The sequence below is a fragment of the Phoca vitulina genome, unplaced genomic scaffold, assembly GCF_004348235.1.
Source record: "Phoca vitulina isolate PV1807 unplaced genomic scaffold, GSC_HSeal_1.0 scaffold58, whole genome shotgun sequence".
In the NCBI taxonomy this organism is placed as follows: Eukaryota; Metazoa; Chordata; class Mammalia; order Carnivora; family Phocidae; genus Phoca; species Phoca vitulina.
This window is the reverse complement of record NW_022589761.1, coordinates 6,553,070-6,569,929: the sequence shown is the minus strand read 5'-3', so window position 1 is coordinate 6,569,929 and position 16,860 is coordinate 6,553,070. Positions and strand designations below refer to the sequence as shown.

At 37.0% G+C, this 16,860-nt stretch overlaps 1 protein-coding gene across 1 annotated transcript in view; it reads left to right on the top strand.

Annotated features, from left to right (window-relative positions):
• The window catches only part of ZNF567 (zinc finger protein 567), a 71,344-nt gene that overhangs the window by 8,456 nt on the left and 46,028 nt on the right, over positions 1-16,860 (top strand). The window contains 2 exon segments of the mRNA XM_032390417.1: positions 14,254-14,380; positions 14,635-14,721. Coding sequence (XP_032246308.1) covers positions 14,254-14,380; positions 14,635-14,721 — 214 coding nt within the window.

The window sequence follows — 16,860 nt, the reverse complement described above, 5'->3', positions numbered from 1 at the left end:
ATTTGGACATGTTATATTTTTATTTTGATTCAGTTGAAAATATTTTCTAATTTCCCGTGAGTTCTTTTTCAACCTATTGGTTTAGAAGAAATGTATTTAATTTCCAAAACCTGTGGGGATTTTCCAGATAGCTTTCTATTATTGATTTCTACTTTAATTCTTTTCAATCAGGGAACATATTTCTATTTGATCTTAAATTTATGGAGATCTTAAATTTATGGAGACTTTTTTTGTGGCACAGATATAGTTTAAGTAGATGACTTTTCCATGTGCACATGTATAGAGTATTCTGGTGTTATTAGGTAAAGTATTCTCTAAATAATCAGGTCAAATTGGTTGATTGTGATGGTAAAGACTTCTGTATCCTTATTGATTTCAGTCTATTTGTTATAGCAGTGACTGAGAGGAAAGTTGAAATCTTCAGTTATAATTTTGGTTTTGTCTATTTTTCCTTTGCTATTCTATCAGTTTTTACTTAACGTATTTTGAAGTTCTGTTTTTAGGTGCATTCACATTTAGAATCGTTATATTCTCTCATGAATTGACTCACTCTATTATTATGAAATGCCTTATTTAATCCCTAATAATATTCCTTGTTCTGAAATCTATGTTGTTTGATATTATAGCCATTTTGGCTTTCTTATGATTAGTAGTTACAGAGTGTTACATGTTTTCCATCCTTTAAAAAAAAAAGATTTACTTATTTTAGAAAGAGAGAGAGTGTGAGCAGGGAGAAGGGCAGAGGGAGAGAATCCTCAAGCAGAGTCTCCACTGAGCATGGAGTCTGATGGGGAGCTCAATTCCAAATCATGATCTGAGCCAAAACCAAGAGTTGAACACTCAACCAACTGAGCCACCCAGGTGCCCCTCCATCCTTTTTACTTTAACCTTCCTATGTTTTCATATTTATAGTGAGCTTTTTTTTTTTTAAGATTTTATTTATTTATTTGAGAGAGAGAGTGTGTGTGTGTGCGCGTGCACGCGCAACCAGGGGGAGAAGCAGAGGGAGGAGCCGAGGGAGAGGGACAAGCAGAGTCAGTGCTGAGTGCAGAGCCTGATGTGGGCCTCGATCTCTCGACCCTGAGATCATGACCTGAGCTGAAACCAAGAGTTGGGATGCTTAACCAACTGAGCCACCCAGGCACCCCTATAAGGAGCTTCTTATAGTACTATATAGTTTGTTCTTACTTTTTTCTCCAGTCTGATACTCTCTACTTTTTTATTGCAGTTTTTAGTCCATTTTCATTTAATGTAATTATTAGTAAGTTGGGTTTAAATACACCATGTTGCCATTTTTTCCTTTTTTCCCCAATTGTTATTTTACTGTTCCTTTTTTTCTATTCTTACTTTCTTTTGGATTGAGAAATTTTTTTATGATTCCATTTTTTCCTCTGTTATTCACATATTACAAGTACTTCTTTGTTTTATTTTTTTAGTGGTTATCCTAGGCCAAGGATTGGCAAACTATTGCCTGAGGACTAAATCAGTCATGCCACCTGGTTTTGTAAATAAAGTTTTACTGGAATGCAGCCGGTTGCCAAAGCATTTGGATAGCTTATGTTGCTTTCTCTTCAAGTTTACTGCTCTTTACTTCTTTAGTGTCTAGTCTGTTGTTATTCCCATCCATTGATTTTTTCATATTATCTACTTTTCTTCTCTAGAAGTTTTTTTTTATCCTTTTTTATATCTTCATTTTCTCTCATCATATTCATCTTTTCCTCTATATTCTTGAGCTTATGGATCATGTTCCCAATATCTGCTTTAACATCCTTATTTGCTTAATCCATCACCTGTTATTTCTGGTTTGTTTTGTTTTGTTTTTTTCTTCCTTCTAAATATAGGTCCTATTTTTCTGCTTCTTCGCATGCCTGGAATTTTTTTACTTGAATTTTCAAATTGCTGAAGGCTGTATTTTGTTATGTTCCTTTAAAGAGTAAGTTACTTCAGATCATTTTGACCCTTTTGAGGCTTAAGCTTTTGTTAGTGTAGAGCAGCATTTGGTCTAGGGCTAGTTTAGCCCCATTACTAAGGTTAGCAACTTAGAGTTCATAGCCAAATCCAGCCTGCTGCCTGTTTTTGTGAATAAAATCATATTGGAATGTAGCTAGACTCAATTTTTTTTTTTTTTACATGTTGTCTGTGATTGCTTTTGCACTACAACCAGAGTAGTTGTAACAGAGACCATATGGCCCACAAGCCTAAAATATTTACTGTCTGGCCCTTACACAGAAACCTTGCCAACCCCTGCTCTGCTCAAAGCCTGTATATTATCAGCTCTCTCTATTCTGGCTGGTGGGAATACAAACTGTTCTCAGGCCTATTTGAGCTCTGGGAATTGTTCACCATATTACTTTCCTCTTTTTCCTTCCCCAGCTCCACAGAGTTTTACTTCCATGTATTTGCAGATCAGTGTTCAGTCATAGATTCAAGGGAATCACTCTGCAGATGTCTGGAGTGGTCTTGGGGTGTGTTGTGTATGTCTCTGCTACTCCCTACTCCTGATTATTTTGCCTGGCAGTTCTAGCTATCTTGGACCCTCCAAACTCTGATCTCTGTTTCTGCAACTCAGGGAGCCTGCTGGGCTCTGTTTGTGTATCCTCTCCAGGTTCCTGACCTAGAAACTGTTTTTAGGTGGTAGGCTGGGGCAGTTATAGAGCTTACTTTGTTTCCCTTCTTGCAGGATCACCATTTTGTCCTGTCAGCTGTGCAGTACTTGAAAATAGATGTTTAATATATCTTTATAGTCTTTTAGCTGTTTATGGTAGAAGAGAATTTCCTATAGCAGTTAATGTCCATGGAAATGGTAGTGTGGAGTACTGATTTGCTTATTGGACAGTTAATTTGGTTCAACTCAAATCTCAGACTCTCTGATTGGTGGCAGCTTAAATCCCTGCTTTATTTCCTTTTTGTTTAACCAGAGTGCTTGGCTTCGGGCCCACCCATGCCTAATTTGGGTATTAGCCAAAGGTATGAATAAAGTTTATTCAGACTCTTTGGGGCTCCCTTCTGGCTTTCATTTCTGTGGGATTTCCCTGCTTCCCTTCCAGCTGCTGCTGTTACCCTAAACTCTGTCTTTTGGTTCTTCAAGCCAGTAAGACCATGGGTTTCCACCTCAATTTTATTTGCCACACACAGTCTCTACTTGGTACTTTCCCTCAGGCTACAGGTAGTATAAATTGGCAATTCTCCCCTTGCTCTTCTGTTCTTCCAAATGTAAACCCTCCCCTCCAGTTTCTATCTGTTTGGGTCTCTTTGCAGTGCCTTCAGATAGTTTTTTAAATATATATTTTTGATCTGGAATTTATACTTGTTATCTACAGTAACAGTCAAATAAGAGATATTCTGCCATTCTTGAAGCAGAACCCCAAAGCCACCCTCATTTTTTAATCAACTTCATTGAGGTATAATTTATATATAATAAAAGCACTCATTTAAGTATAGAGTTCATGAACTTTGAAAAGAATATAGGTCTATATAATCACAACAGTCAAGATTACAAAATTTCTGTTACCCCAAAAAGTTCCCTTCTCTGCCCCCATACAACCAGTAGCTCTACTGCCACTCCTGGCCTTCAGTAATCATATATCTGCTTCTGTTGCTATAAACTAGTTTTGCCTCTTCTAGAATTTCACATAAATGGGATAATAGAATATGTGCTTTTGGAGAGATTGGTTTGTGTAACTCAATGTTTTTGAAGTTTATTCATGTGTGTACATGAACATTCTTTGTATTGCTAAGTGGTACTCAAGTATATAAATATACTATGATTTGTTTATCTACTCATGTTTTGATAGACTTTTTTTTAAAAAGATTTTATTTATTTGAGAGAGAGAGAGCATGCATGAATGTGGGGAAGGAGCAGAAGGAGAGGGAGAAGCAGACTCCCCACTGAGCAGGGAGCCCGACATGGGGCTCAATCTCTGGACCCAGAAATCATGACCTGAGCTGAAGGCAGATGCTTAACCAACTGAGCCACCCAGGTGCCCCAAGACATTTTTTCCCCTACTTTCTGACTATTACAAATGATGCTTGCGTGAACTGTATTTTCATTTCTTTGGGGTAAATGCCTAGGTGTGGAATCAGTGGGTTGTATGAAAAATATATGTTTAACTTTATAAGAAACTGCCAGATTTATGGAGAGTAGTGCCATTCTACATTCCCACCAACAATGTATAAGAGTTAGAGTAGCTCCATATCTTCACCAACACTTGGTATGGTCACTTTGTAATTTTAATTATCCTAGAGAGTGTGTAATGGTATTTCACTATTTTAGTTTTCATTTCCCTGATATAAGTGCTGAGCATTTTTTGCTTATTTGACATTTAGATATCTTCTGAACTTGTTCAGAGCTTTTTCCAATTTTTAATGCATTCATTGTTTTCTTTTTGTGTTGTATGAGTTCTTTATATATTCTAGACATAAGTCTTTTGTCAGATAAAAGTACTGTGAATTATCTTTTCCCAGTCTGTGATTTGATTTTTTATTTTCTTAAAGGTCTCTTTCAGAGCTGAAGTTTTTAATTTTGACAAAATCCAGTTCATTAGGTTTTCAAATTTTATGTTGCGTGTTTTTTGTGTCCTATTCCAAAACTCTTTGCACACTCCAGGTTGTGCATATTTTGTTTTTTTTTTTTTGTTTTTTTTTTTTTTTTTTTTTTTTTGTTTTTAAAGATTTTATTTATTTCACAGAGAGAGACATAGCGAGAGAGGGAACACAAGCAGGGGGAGTGGGAGAGGGAGAAGCAGGCTTCCTGCTGAGCAGGGAGCCCGATGTGGGGCTCGAACCCAGGACCCTGGGATCATGACCTGAGCCGAAGGCAGACACTTAACGACTGAGCCACCCAGGCGCCCCCATATTTTGTTTTTTTGCTTACTATATGAGTATTATGAGTTTAGACTTTCTTTTTTTAAGTGAATTATCTATTACAACTTAATTCTTTTGTATGCCATAAGAGTTGAGGTTCCTTTTTTAAATTTTTTTAATGAATTTTCAGTTTTTCCAGAGTTGTTTGTGAAAAGACATCCTTTCTCTACTGAATTATCCTGGAGCCTCTGTTGACAGTTATCCATATATGTATAGGAGTGTTTCCATAGTCTGTTTCATTGATTTGTATACTTACCCTTTCACCAGTGTACACAGTCTTGATTAGTCAATGAGGTCACAAAATCAGATAATGTGAATCTTCCAACACTGTCTTTTTCAAACTTACTCAGACATGCTAGGTGTTGTACATTTCCAGTAAATTTTAGAATCAACTTAACAATCTCTATAAAACAGTCTACTTAGGGGTGCTTGGGTGACTCAGTCGGTTAATCGTCCAGCTCTTGGTTTCAGCTCAGGTCATGATCTCATGGGTTGTGAGATTGAGCCCTGCATTGGGCTTGGTGCTCAGCGGGGAGTCTGCTTGAGGATTCTCTCCCTTTGACCCTACCCCTACTTGCATGCTCACACATGTGCTCTCTCTCTCAAATAAATAAATTAAATCTTTAAAAAAGAAAAACAGATGTGTTGGGAGATTCTTAAAAGTGGTACTGTAGGGGCACCTGGGTGGCTCAGTTGGTTAAGTGACTGCCTTCGGCCCAGGTCATGATCCTGGAGTCCCAGGATCGAGTCCCGCGTCCGGCTCCCTGCTCAGCGGGGAGTCTGCTTCTGCTTCTGACCCTCTCTCCTCTCGTGTTCTCTCTCTCATTCTCAGATGAATAAATAAAACCTTTAAAAAAAAAAAAAAAAAAGCGGTACTGTAAGGGGTACCTGGCTGGCTTAGTTAATGGAGCGTGTGACTCTTGATCTCAGGGTTGTGAGTTTGAGCCCCAGGTTGGTATAGAGATTAGAGATTACTTAAAAATAAAATCTTTAAGGGTCATCTAGGTGGCTCAGTTGGTTAAGCATCTGCCTTCAGCTCAGGTCATGATCTCAGGATCCTGGGATCCAGCCCCACATTGGGCTCCCCGCGCAGCAGGGAGTCTGCTTCTCCCTCCCTCTGCCCCTCCCCCCACTTATGCTCGCTCTCTCCTCTCTCTCAAATAAATAAATAAAACCTTTAAAAAATAATAAAATAAAATCTTTAAAAAAAAAAGGGATGCCTGGGTGGCTCAGTTGGTTAAGCGTCTGCCTTCTGCTCAGGTCATGATCCCAGCGTCCTGGGATCGAGTCCCACATTGGACTCCTTGCTCAGCAGGGAGTCTGCTTCTCCCTCTGCCTGCTCTGCCTGCTGCTCTCCCTGCTTGTGCTCGCTCTCTCTCTGACAAATAAATAAAATCTTTTAAAAATATAAATAAATATAAATAAATAAATAAATAAAGTAGTGCTCCACAAATATGAAATGAGTTAGGTTGTTGTCAGTGTTCTTTAGAGATTCTAAATCTGTCCAGATTTTCCCCCCCCTTTGGTCTAGTTCTTTCATTTATTGACAAACATTAACATCAACCATGGTTTTGGACTTTTTTAAGTCTCATGTTACTTTTGCCAGTATTTGCCTAGTGTACTTAGAAACTTTTCTTATTTAAGTACATATACATTTGTAATTGTTATTCTGGTGTATTTTCTCTTTTATCATTATAAAATGCCCCCTTTGTCTGTAGTAGTAACATTCCTCAACTTTCCCATGTCTAGTGGTTGTGTATAATTTTCCATCCATTTCCATTTTCAGCGTATTTATGGTATTTAAAATATTTCTCTTACAGACAGAATTATATGAGTCTTGCTTTTTCATGCATTCTAATAATCCTGGCCATTTTATTGGAGTGTTTAGTCCATTTATATTTAATACAGTTAGAGGTATATGGATATAGGGCTACCATTTTGCTGTTTGTTTTCCAAATGCCTAACTTGTTTTGTTTTAAGTTTTTAACTAATTCTTATTAGTTAACCTATAATGTAATATTGGTTTCAGGAGTAGAATTCAGTGACTCATCACTTACATATAACCAGTGCTCATCACAACATGTGCCATCCTTAATACCCATCACCCATTTAGCCCATCTCCCACCCACTTCCCCTCCGGCAACCCTCGGTTTGTTCTGTATCATTAAGACTCTTATGGTTCACCTCCCTCTTTTTTTTTTTCCCTTCCCCTATGTTCACCTATTTTGTTTCTTAAATTCCACATGAGTGAAATCATACGGTATTTATCTTTCTCTGACTGACTTATTTCACTTAGCATAATACACTCTAGCTCCATCCATGTCATTGCAAATGGCAAGATTTTATTCTTTTTGATGGCTGAGTAGTATTCCATATAGATACACATACCACATCTTCTTTACCCATTCATCAGTTGATGGACGCACGTTTGGGCTCTTTCCATAATTTGGCTATTGTTGATAATGCTGCTATAAATATCGGGGTGCATGTACCCCTTTGAATCAGTATTTTTGTATCCTTGGGCAAATACCTAGCAGTGCAAATTGCTGGGTTGTAGGGAAGTTCTATTTTTAACTTTTTGAGGAACTTCCATACTGTTTTCCAGAGTGGCTGTTACCAGTTTGCATTCCCACCAACTGTGTAGGAGGGTTCCCCTTTCTCCACATCCTCGCCAACATCTGTTGTTTAATGTGTTGCTAATTTTAGCCATTCTGATAGGTGTGAGGTGGTATCTCATCGTGGTTTTGATTTGTATTTCTCTGATGATGAGTGATGTTGAACATCTTTTCATGTGTCTATTAGCCATCTGGATGTCTTCTTTGGAAAAATGTCTCTTCGTATCTTCTGCCTATTTCTTTCTTTTTTTTTTTTTTAAGATTTTATTTATTTATTTGACAGAGAGAGACACAGCGAGAGAGGGAACACAAGCAGGGGGAGTGGGAGAGGGAGAAGCAGGCTTCCCGCGGAGCAGGGAGCCCGATGCGGGGCTCAATTCCAGGACCGTGGGATCATGACCTGAGCCGAAAGCAGACGCTTAATGACTGAGCCAACCCAGGTGCCCCTCTTCTGCCTGTTTCTTAACTGGATTATTTATTTTGGGGGTATTGAGTTTGATAAGTTCTTTATAGATTTTTGGATACTAACCCTTTATCAGATACGTCGTTTGCAAATGGGAGAAGTCCCATTCTATAGGCTGCCTTTTAGTTTTGTTGATTGTTTCCTTCATTGTGCAGCTTTTTACCTTGATGAAATCCCAATAGTTCATTTTTGCTTTGTTTCCCTTGCCTCTAGAGACTTGTCTAGTAAGGTTGCTATGGCCGATGTCAAAGAGGTTTCTGCCTGTTTCTCCACTAAGATTTTGATGGTTTCCTGTCTCACATTTAGGTCTTTAATCCATTTTGAATTTGTTTTTGTGTATGGTGTATAAAAGTGATCGAGTTTCATTCTTTTACATGTTGCTGTCCAGTTTTCCTAACACCATTTGTTGAAGAGACTGTCTCTTTTCCATTAATCTTTCCTGCTTTGTCAAAGATTAGTTACCATATAGTGTGGGTCCATTTCGGGGTTCTCTATTCTGTTCCATTGATCTATTCATCTCTTTTTGTGCCAGTACCAGACTGTCTTGATGACTACAGCTTTGTAATATAACTTGAAATCTGGAATTGTGATGCCTCCAGCTTTTTCTTTTTCAAGATTGCTTTGGCTATCCAGGGTGTTTTGTGGTTCCATACAAATTTTAGGATTGTTTGTTCTACCTATTTGAAAAATGCTGGTGGTATTTTCATAGGAATTGCATTAAATGTGTAGATTGCTTTGGGTAGCATAGACATTTTAACAATATTTGTTCTTCCATTTCTCTGTGTCATTTTCAATTTCTTTCATAAGTGTTCTATAGTTTTCAGAGTTCAGATCTTTTACTCTGGTTAGGCTTATTCCTAGGAAAGTTATGGTTCTTGGTGCAACTGTAAATGGTATTTGATTCCTTGATCAAAGGTGTATTGGTGTATAAAAATGCAACAGATTTCTTTATGTTGATTTTGTATCCTGCAACTTTGCTGAATTCCTGTATTCTAGCAATTTTTTGGTGGAGTCTTTCAGGTTTTCTACATAGAGTATCATATTGTTTGTGAATAGTGAAAGTTTGACTTCTTCCTTGCTAATTTGGATACCTTTTATTTCTTTTTGTTGTCTGATTGCTGAGGTTAAGACTTCTGGTACTATGTTAAATTACAATGATGAGAGTGGACACCCTTGTCTTGTTCCTGACCACAGAGGAAAGGCTTTCATTTTTCCCCATCAAGGATGATATTAACTGTGGGTCTTTTGTATATGGCCTTTATGATGTTGAGGTATCTTCCATCTATCCCTACTTTGTTGAGGGTTTTTATCAAGAATCGATACTATATTTTGTCAAATGCTTTTTTTGCATCTCTTGACAGGATTGTATGGTTCTTATCCTTTTAATAATGTAGCATGTCACGTTGATTGATTTGCAAATATTGAACTACCCTTGCAGCCCAGGAATAAATCCCACTTGATCGTGGTGAATAATTGTTTTAATGTACTGTTGGATTCGGTTTGCTAGTATCTTGTTGAAAATTTTTGCATTCATGTTCATCAGGGATATTGGCCTTTAATTATCCTTTTTAGTGTGGTCTTTGACTGGTTTTGGAATCAAGGTAATGCTGGCCTTGTAGAATGTGTTTGGGAGTTTTCCTTCCATTTCTATTTTTTGGAACATTTTGAGAAGAATAGGTATTAACTCTTCTTTAAATGTTTGGTAGAGGGGCACCTGGGTGGCTCAGACAGTTAAGCGTCTGCCTTTGGCTCAGGTCATGATCCCAGGGTCCTGGGATCGAGCCCCGCATTGGGCTCCCTGCTCCATGGGAAGCCTGCTTCTCCCTCTCCCGCTCCCCCTGCTTGTGTTCCCTCTCTCACTGTGTCTCTCTCTGTCAAATAAATAAAATCTTAAAAAAAAAAAAAAAAAGTGTTTGGTAGAATTCTCCTGGGAAGCCATCAGGCCCTGGACTTTTGTTTGTTGGGAGATTTTTGATTACTGATTCAATTTCTTTGCTGGTTATGGGTCTGTTCAAATTTTCTATTCCTGTTTCAGTTTTGGTAATTTATGTTTCTAGGAATTCATCCATTTCTTCCAGATTGCCTAGTTTGTTGGCATATAATTTTTAATGTTCTCTTATAATTATATTTCTGTAGTGTTGGTTGTGATGTCTTCTCTTTCATTTGTGATTTTATTGATTTGGGTCCTTCTCTTTTCTTTTTGGTAAGTCTGGCTACGGGGTTATCAATTTTATTAATTCTTCCAAAGAACCAGCTCTTAGTCTGATTGATCTGTTCTACTGGGGTTTTTTTTTTCTATTATTTGTCTATTATTTACTTCTGCTCTAATCTTTATTATTCCCTTCTTCTGCTGGCTTTAGGCTTTATTTCCTCTTACTTTTCTAGCTCCTTTAGGTATAAAGTTAGGTTGTGTATTTGAGAGTTTTGTTTCTTGAGATAGGCCTGTATTGCTACATACTTCCTCTTAGGACCACTTCTGCTTCATCCCAAAGGTTTTAGACTGTCATGTTTTCACTTTCATTTGCTTTCATGTATTTTTTTTTTAATTTCTTCTTTAATTTCCTGGTTAACCCACTCATTCTTTAGTAGGATGTTCTTTAACATGTATTTGTGGTCTTTCCAAATTTTTTCTTGTGGTTGACTTCAAGTTTCATAGCGTTGTGGTCAGAAAATATGTATGGTATGATCTCAGTTGTTTTGTACTTGTTGAGGCCTGATTTGTGACCCAGTATGTGATCTGTTCTGGAAAATGTTCCATGTGCACTGGAAAAAAATGTGTATTCTGCTGCGTTAGGATGAAATGTTCTGAATATATCTATTAAGTCCATCTGGTCCAGTGTGTCATTCAAAGCCATTGTTTTCTTGTTGATTTTCTGTTTAGATGATCTTTCCTTTGCTGTAAGTGGTGTTAAAATCCCCTATTATTATTGTATTTTTATCAATGAACTTCTTTATGTTTGTTATTAATTGATTTGTATATTTGAGTACTCCCAAATTGGGAGCATAAATATTTACACTTGTTAGATTTTCTTGTTGGATAGGCCCCTTTATTATGATATAATGCCCTTCTTCATATCTTGTTACAGTCTTTGGTTTAAAATCTCATTTGGGAGTGCCTGGGTGGGTCAGTTGGTTGCGCGTCTGCCTTCAGCTCGGGTCATGATCCCAGGGTCCTGGGATCAAGCCCCACATAGGGCTCTCTGCTCAGCGTGGAACCTGTTCTCCCTCTCCCTCTGCCTGCCACTCTTGTGATCTCTCTCTCGCTCTGTCAAATAAATAAAATCTTAAAATAAAATAAAATCTAGTTTGCCTGAAAAAATATGGCTCCTCAGCTTTCTTTTGATGTCCATTAGCATGATAAATGGTTCTCCATCCCCTCACTTTGAATCTGCAGGTGCCTTTACTAACCCTTTCTTTTAATCCTTTTAAATATATTCTGTATTTTAAGGCAGTTTTAGGTTCATGGCAAAATTGTATAGAAAGTACAGTTTCAGGGCTCCTGGCTGGCTCAGTCCATGGAGCATGTGACTCTTAATCTGGAATTTTGGGTTCAAGCCCCACACTGGGCATAAAGATTACTTAAAAATAAAATCTTTTTTTAAAAGAAAGTACAGAGTTTCCATTTACCCTACACAAGAATAGCCTCCCCATTATCAACATTTTGCACTAGAGTGATACATTTATTACAGTGAACCTACATTAACACATCATTATTTCCCAAAGTCTATAGTTTACATTAAGGTTCACTCTTGGTCTTATATATTCAGTGGATTCTCACAAATATATAATGATATATCCACCATTATAGTATTATATGGAATAGTTTCACTGCTCTAAAAATCCTCTGTGCTACATCTATTCATCCCTTATCCCTTCCTTTTTTTTTTTTTTTAAACTATCTCCATAGTTTTGCCTTCCCAGAATATCATATAGTTGGAATCATACAGCCTTTTCTGATTGGCTTCTTATCCTAACCTGTTTTGGGTTTTTTTTTTTTTTAAGATTTATTTATTTATTTTAGGGGAGGGAGGAGTAGGGGGAATGGGAGAGAGAGAATCTCAAGCCAACTCCCCACTGAGCATGGAGCCCGATGTAGGGCTCAATCCCACGACCCTGAGATCATGATCTGAGCTGAAATCAAGGGTCAGATACTTAACTGACTGAGCCACCCAGGCACCCCAACCTGTTTTTTAGTCATCTGTTCTTATATATGTTGTCTCTTGTGTCAATCAAATACATTTTAATAGTTCATTTTCATTCATGTATTGATTTTTTACTTACATCTATTTCCATGCCCAGGTTTTTCATTACTCCTTTGAACACATTAAAAATAGCTGCTTTGAAGCCTTTTTTTGGCAAAATCCAACATTGGGGCCCACTAGGGATTAGTTTCTCTGGCTTTTTCTGAATATGGGTCATACCCCTTCCTCTTGTTTTGTTTGTGTGTTTAGTAATTTTTGCTAGAAACCTGAGTATCATGAATAATACAGTAATTTCATTCTGTCTTTTTTTTCTGAGGATTATTGGTTTTTTTTTAAGCAGGCAACTAATTTGCTTGAAATCGAACTTTAAAACTGCCCCCACCCTCAAGTGTAAAGCAGCTGATATATCAGCTCAGTTCTTTCAGCTTCCACCTGCTGCTTTTAACCCTAGCCCCCTTAGGGGAGGGGAGGTCAGTTCTCTTTGTGTTCACATACTTTAGCTCTTTATTAAGGAATTGGTGTTTATACTTATATTTTAGGGCTTACTTTCTGTAGGGCTCTTTCTTCCAGTGTTCACCCCCTATATTTCCTGCTGCTCTGTGAGCTGCAATTTTCTGACACCTCCATCCAGTAAGGCTTCAGTTTTCTTCTGCTTGAGCTATGAGCAGGTTATGTAATGCTGTTAATAAAAAAATGCAGAAATCTCAGAATCTCACTAGGTGTAGGTGCACTTCTATTTTTCAGAACTCTTTTCTGGTATCTTTTGCTAAGTCCTCTGTGATTTCTCCAACAATTGCTTAGTTTAACTACCAACCTGGAGTTCTGGCAGCGTTTATACTCTGATTTTGGTTCTTATCCTTTCTGTAGTTCTCTCACTTCAATAATTTATTTCCAGGGGTGCCTGGCTGACTCAATTGGTCAAGCGTCCCTTGATCTCAGCTCAGGTGTTGATCTCACGGTCGTAAGTTCAAGGCCCGCATTGGGCTCAACACTGCGTGGAGCCTACTTTAAAAAAAGAAAGAGAGAGAGAGAAAGAAAGAGAAGGAAGGAAGGAAGGGAAAAGAAAAGAAAAGAAAGAGAGGGAGAGAGAGAGAGAAAGAAAAGAAAGAATGAATGAATGAATTTATTTCTAAATCTCCAGCTTATCTGCCAGTTCTAAATTCTGCCTCAGGAGCTGTAGGGTTTCTGCTACCTTCATGCAAGAAAAAGTCATGAACTGAACAGTTCTTACGCATTGCAGTTGCTGTCCATTAAGAATAAATTCTTCGGGGGGCACCTGGGTGGCTCAGTCGTTAAGCGTCTGCCTTCGGCTCAGGTCATGATCCCAGCGTCCTGGGATCGAGCCCCGCATCAGGCTCCCTGCTCCGCAGGAAGCCTGCTTCTCTCTCTCCCGCTCCCCCTGCTTGTGTTTCCTCTCTCGCTGTGTCTCTCCCTGTCAAATAAATAAATAAAATCTTTAAAAAAAAAAAAAAAAAAAGAATAAATTCTTCGGTTTTTGCTTGCTTTGATTATTTTCAGTGCCATCTGTCATTTATTATATATTATGTTCAGAAATATATGTTATGTTAATTCTAAATAATGATTATCTGAGGGATCGTTTTTGTGACCAATTCACTGTATTAGTTTTGGATGCCAGTTGTTCCTATGCATTCTAAAACCATATTCTTCCCACATAACATAATCTTGACAGGGAAAAATTTTACCTCCTCAGTTGTGCTCCCCTTGTAATATACTGCATCTTGTATATTCTTTTGTTGTAGTACCTGTAACACCTTCTAGCAGGTTTGTGTTTATACATACCTTATTAAAGATATGTGTTCCTTGCTTTGAGGCTATGCAGGGACCATGCTTTGTATGTCTTGGCATTCCAGTAAACGAATGCAGTTTGGGGGTACAAAGCGACTTCACATAAATATTTTTAGAATTAATTATTAAATAAATTCAGTGACAGTTACTTCTGCCTTCACTTTTGTTTATCTTACTATGTAAATCACAAGACAAAAATGATTGGCTTTCTTTATATTCATATGAATGCCCCAAAGGAGCAGGATCAAAAGTAGTCCACAATATCTAGTCAGCTTACTCTGATCATAGTCCCAATACATTGCAGTCATCAGTGTCATTCAAAGATGTGACTGTGGACTTCACTCGGGAGGAGTGGCAGCACCTGGATCCTGCTCAGAAGACTCTCTACATGGATGTGATGTTGGAAAACTATTGCCATCTCATCTCTGTGGGTAAGAAAAACTCTCTTTGAAAATTCCAGTAGTATACATTTCCTTTCAAAGTGCCTGAATTATGCCCTGAATTTCAGGCTTAAGAGGTGATGAATCATTTGTTAACAGAAAGGATAATTGTGTACTTACCCAGAACAAGATGTTAAGTTTTCTCTTACATGAAGAAGTATCTTAATTTGCATTGAAAATGTACTGTACTAATTTTTCAAATGTATTGAAGCCTAAGCAACTTAATCCAAATTTTTCTTTATCAGGGTGTCACATGACCAAACCTGATGTGATCCTCAAGTTGGAACGAGGAGAAGAGCCATGGACATCATTTACAGGTCATGCCTGCTTAGGTGAGTTTCTGATTCTTCAGGTAGATAAAGTCTAGTGGAGAATAAATTTTAAAATGGTCATGTGGTGGGTGGCACCTTTGAAATATTTTGTCTTTTTAAAGGCTCCTAAACTTTTAAATGATCATCATGCCTGCAAAATTTAAACTTTTAAATATCCCTTTCCCAATATAATATTCTTTTCTAGTTTGCTTGATGTTATCAAGGATAGTTGCCACTCAATCAAAATGTACTATAAGCCTTCCTTTAGATCTTTTTTCTTGATTTGTGTCTTTTTCTAGGCTCAGTCCTTTATCTTCTTGCCGTTGTATATATTTCTTTTAGGGATTTTTAAATCTATTTTTAAAGGAGAATATTCTTGGTTAATGTTTTTCTTCTCACTGCTTTCCATTTTTTTTCTTTTTCTTTTTATTACCTCAGATTTGTTTTCTGTGCTAAGTCTAATAAGCTCCCCTTCTCACCACAAATCTAGCTGTTGGTTTTAAAACTCACTTGCCTTGGCTAGATTGATAATTCCACAGTTATCATTTTCTTCCAGTAAACTTTTGTGGTTCATTTTATATGGCTGATCATCACACCTGAAGTCAACCCTTGGTGTGAGTAAAACATTACTTATTCTTATCCTGATTCCCTTAGTGATTATTTCCAACTTGGTCTGTTTTCTTCATTACTAGCCATATTGCCTGGAACAATACCTGGCATGTAATAGTCACTGATACATATATTTTTAAATGTATATTGTTTTACTAGACTCTCAGTCTTATTTCTCTGATTTGACCTCAAGGGATCTGCCTTTAAATTATAGTAATCTCATCCATTCTGAGGACTGAAGCTCTTTGTTTTATGTAGATGTCTCTAACACCGACATACTCAGCACATTTCTCCCACCTTCATTGTAGTACTTCAGGAGTTCTGAACTCTGATGTTTCATCTATTTTGTGACATTATGTTGAAATGAAAATCATGAAATTGCCTAGCTTTTAAATTCTTCCTCATTATCTATTTCCAAATTATTTTATTTCTACCATGATACCAGCTTTTTCTGTCTCTATCACCATCTCTTGTGGATCTCTTCACAATTTGTATTATGTTTATCAGCCTGTGAGATATATTTACTTACATCTTCCCATATTTTCATTTTTCACTGATGTCATACAAAATGATGTTACCTTATTTCATGTCTTGACTATAATAATTACATCTTGGCTTTCCTCTAATTTTGTCTTAACTCTTTCAATTTATTGTTCCTTATTATTATATGAAATTGAAATTCTTGATTCAAGGACTACTAAAATAAGCCTTCATTTGGTCTTTTCAGCTTTATTTTTCTCCCTGTGGAAAACTTGGTAATTTCCACTTGATCTAGTCTCCTCAATGTTCTCCACACATCTATGATTTGTCAAGATGTATGTACTTTTCATTGTGTTGTGTTCTCCCTTTCATATACTATATATCTTTTAAGTTAAGTCTTGAGATTTTTTTTCTCCATAAATTGTTCCTTAACTACTCCACATTCTTTTTCTAAATTCCCATGCTACCTACTAACTAAAACACAACTCTTGGATATGGTTATATAATTTGATACCTGATTATACATGGTTTATATTTAAGGATTCTTTCCTTAAGAGGATAAGATCCTCTGTTCGAATCTTTTTTGCTGTAGTATATAATATGTTAAGGACTCAGTAGTTGCTTCATTAACTGTGGAGCTATCAGAGGAGGTATGTTTTCCTCTATTCAGAAAGCTCATACTGGTAATTCCTTTCAGATGTACCTGCTCAGGCCATCACTGTATAGATTCTGATTGAAATGGTTGAATTCTGCCAAGCACTATCTATCTAGGTAGGATACACAGTGTTAATGTACACTCAGAAGAGTTCAAAGGAGATAACCAATAAAGTATTCTTTTCTATGAAAAAGGATTACTATCAAAATCTGCACTTTTCATGAAATATTTATGACTTGATTAAGCTTGTAAAAAGATTTGTTAAAAAGACTTTCCTAGACTATAACCATTTTCAAGTTATAAAGAAATAGTGCTTAAAGTGGTGGGGGAAAATAAGTGAAGGAATTTTCATATCATTGAATGATAGCATTTTTTTTTTTAATTATCTAAATATGAGCAGAAATAAGACTGGAAGG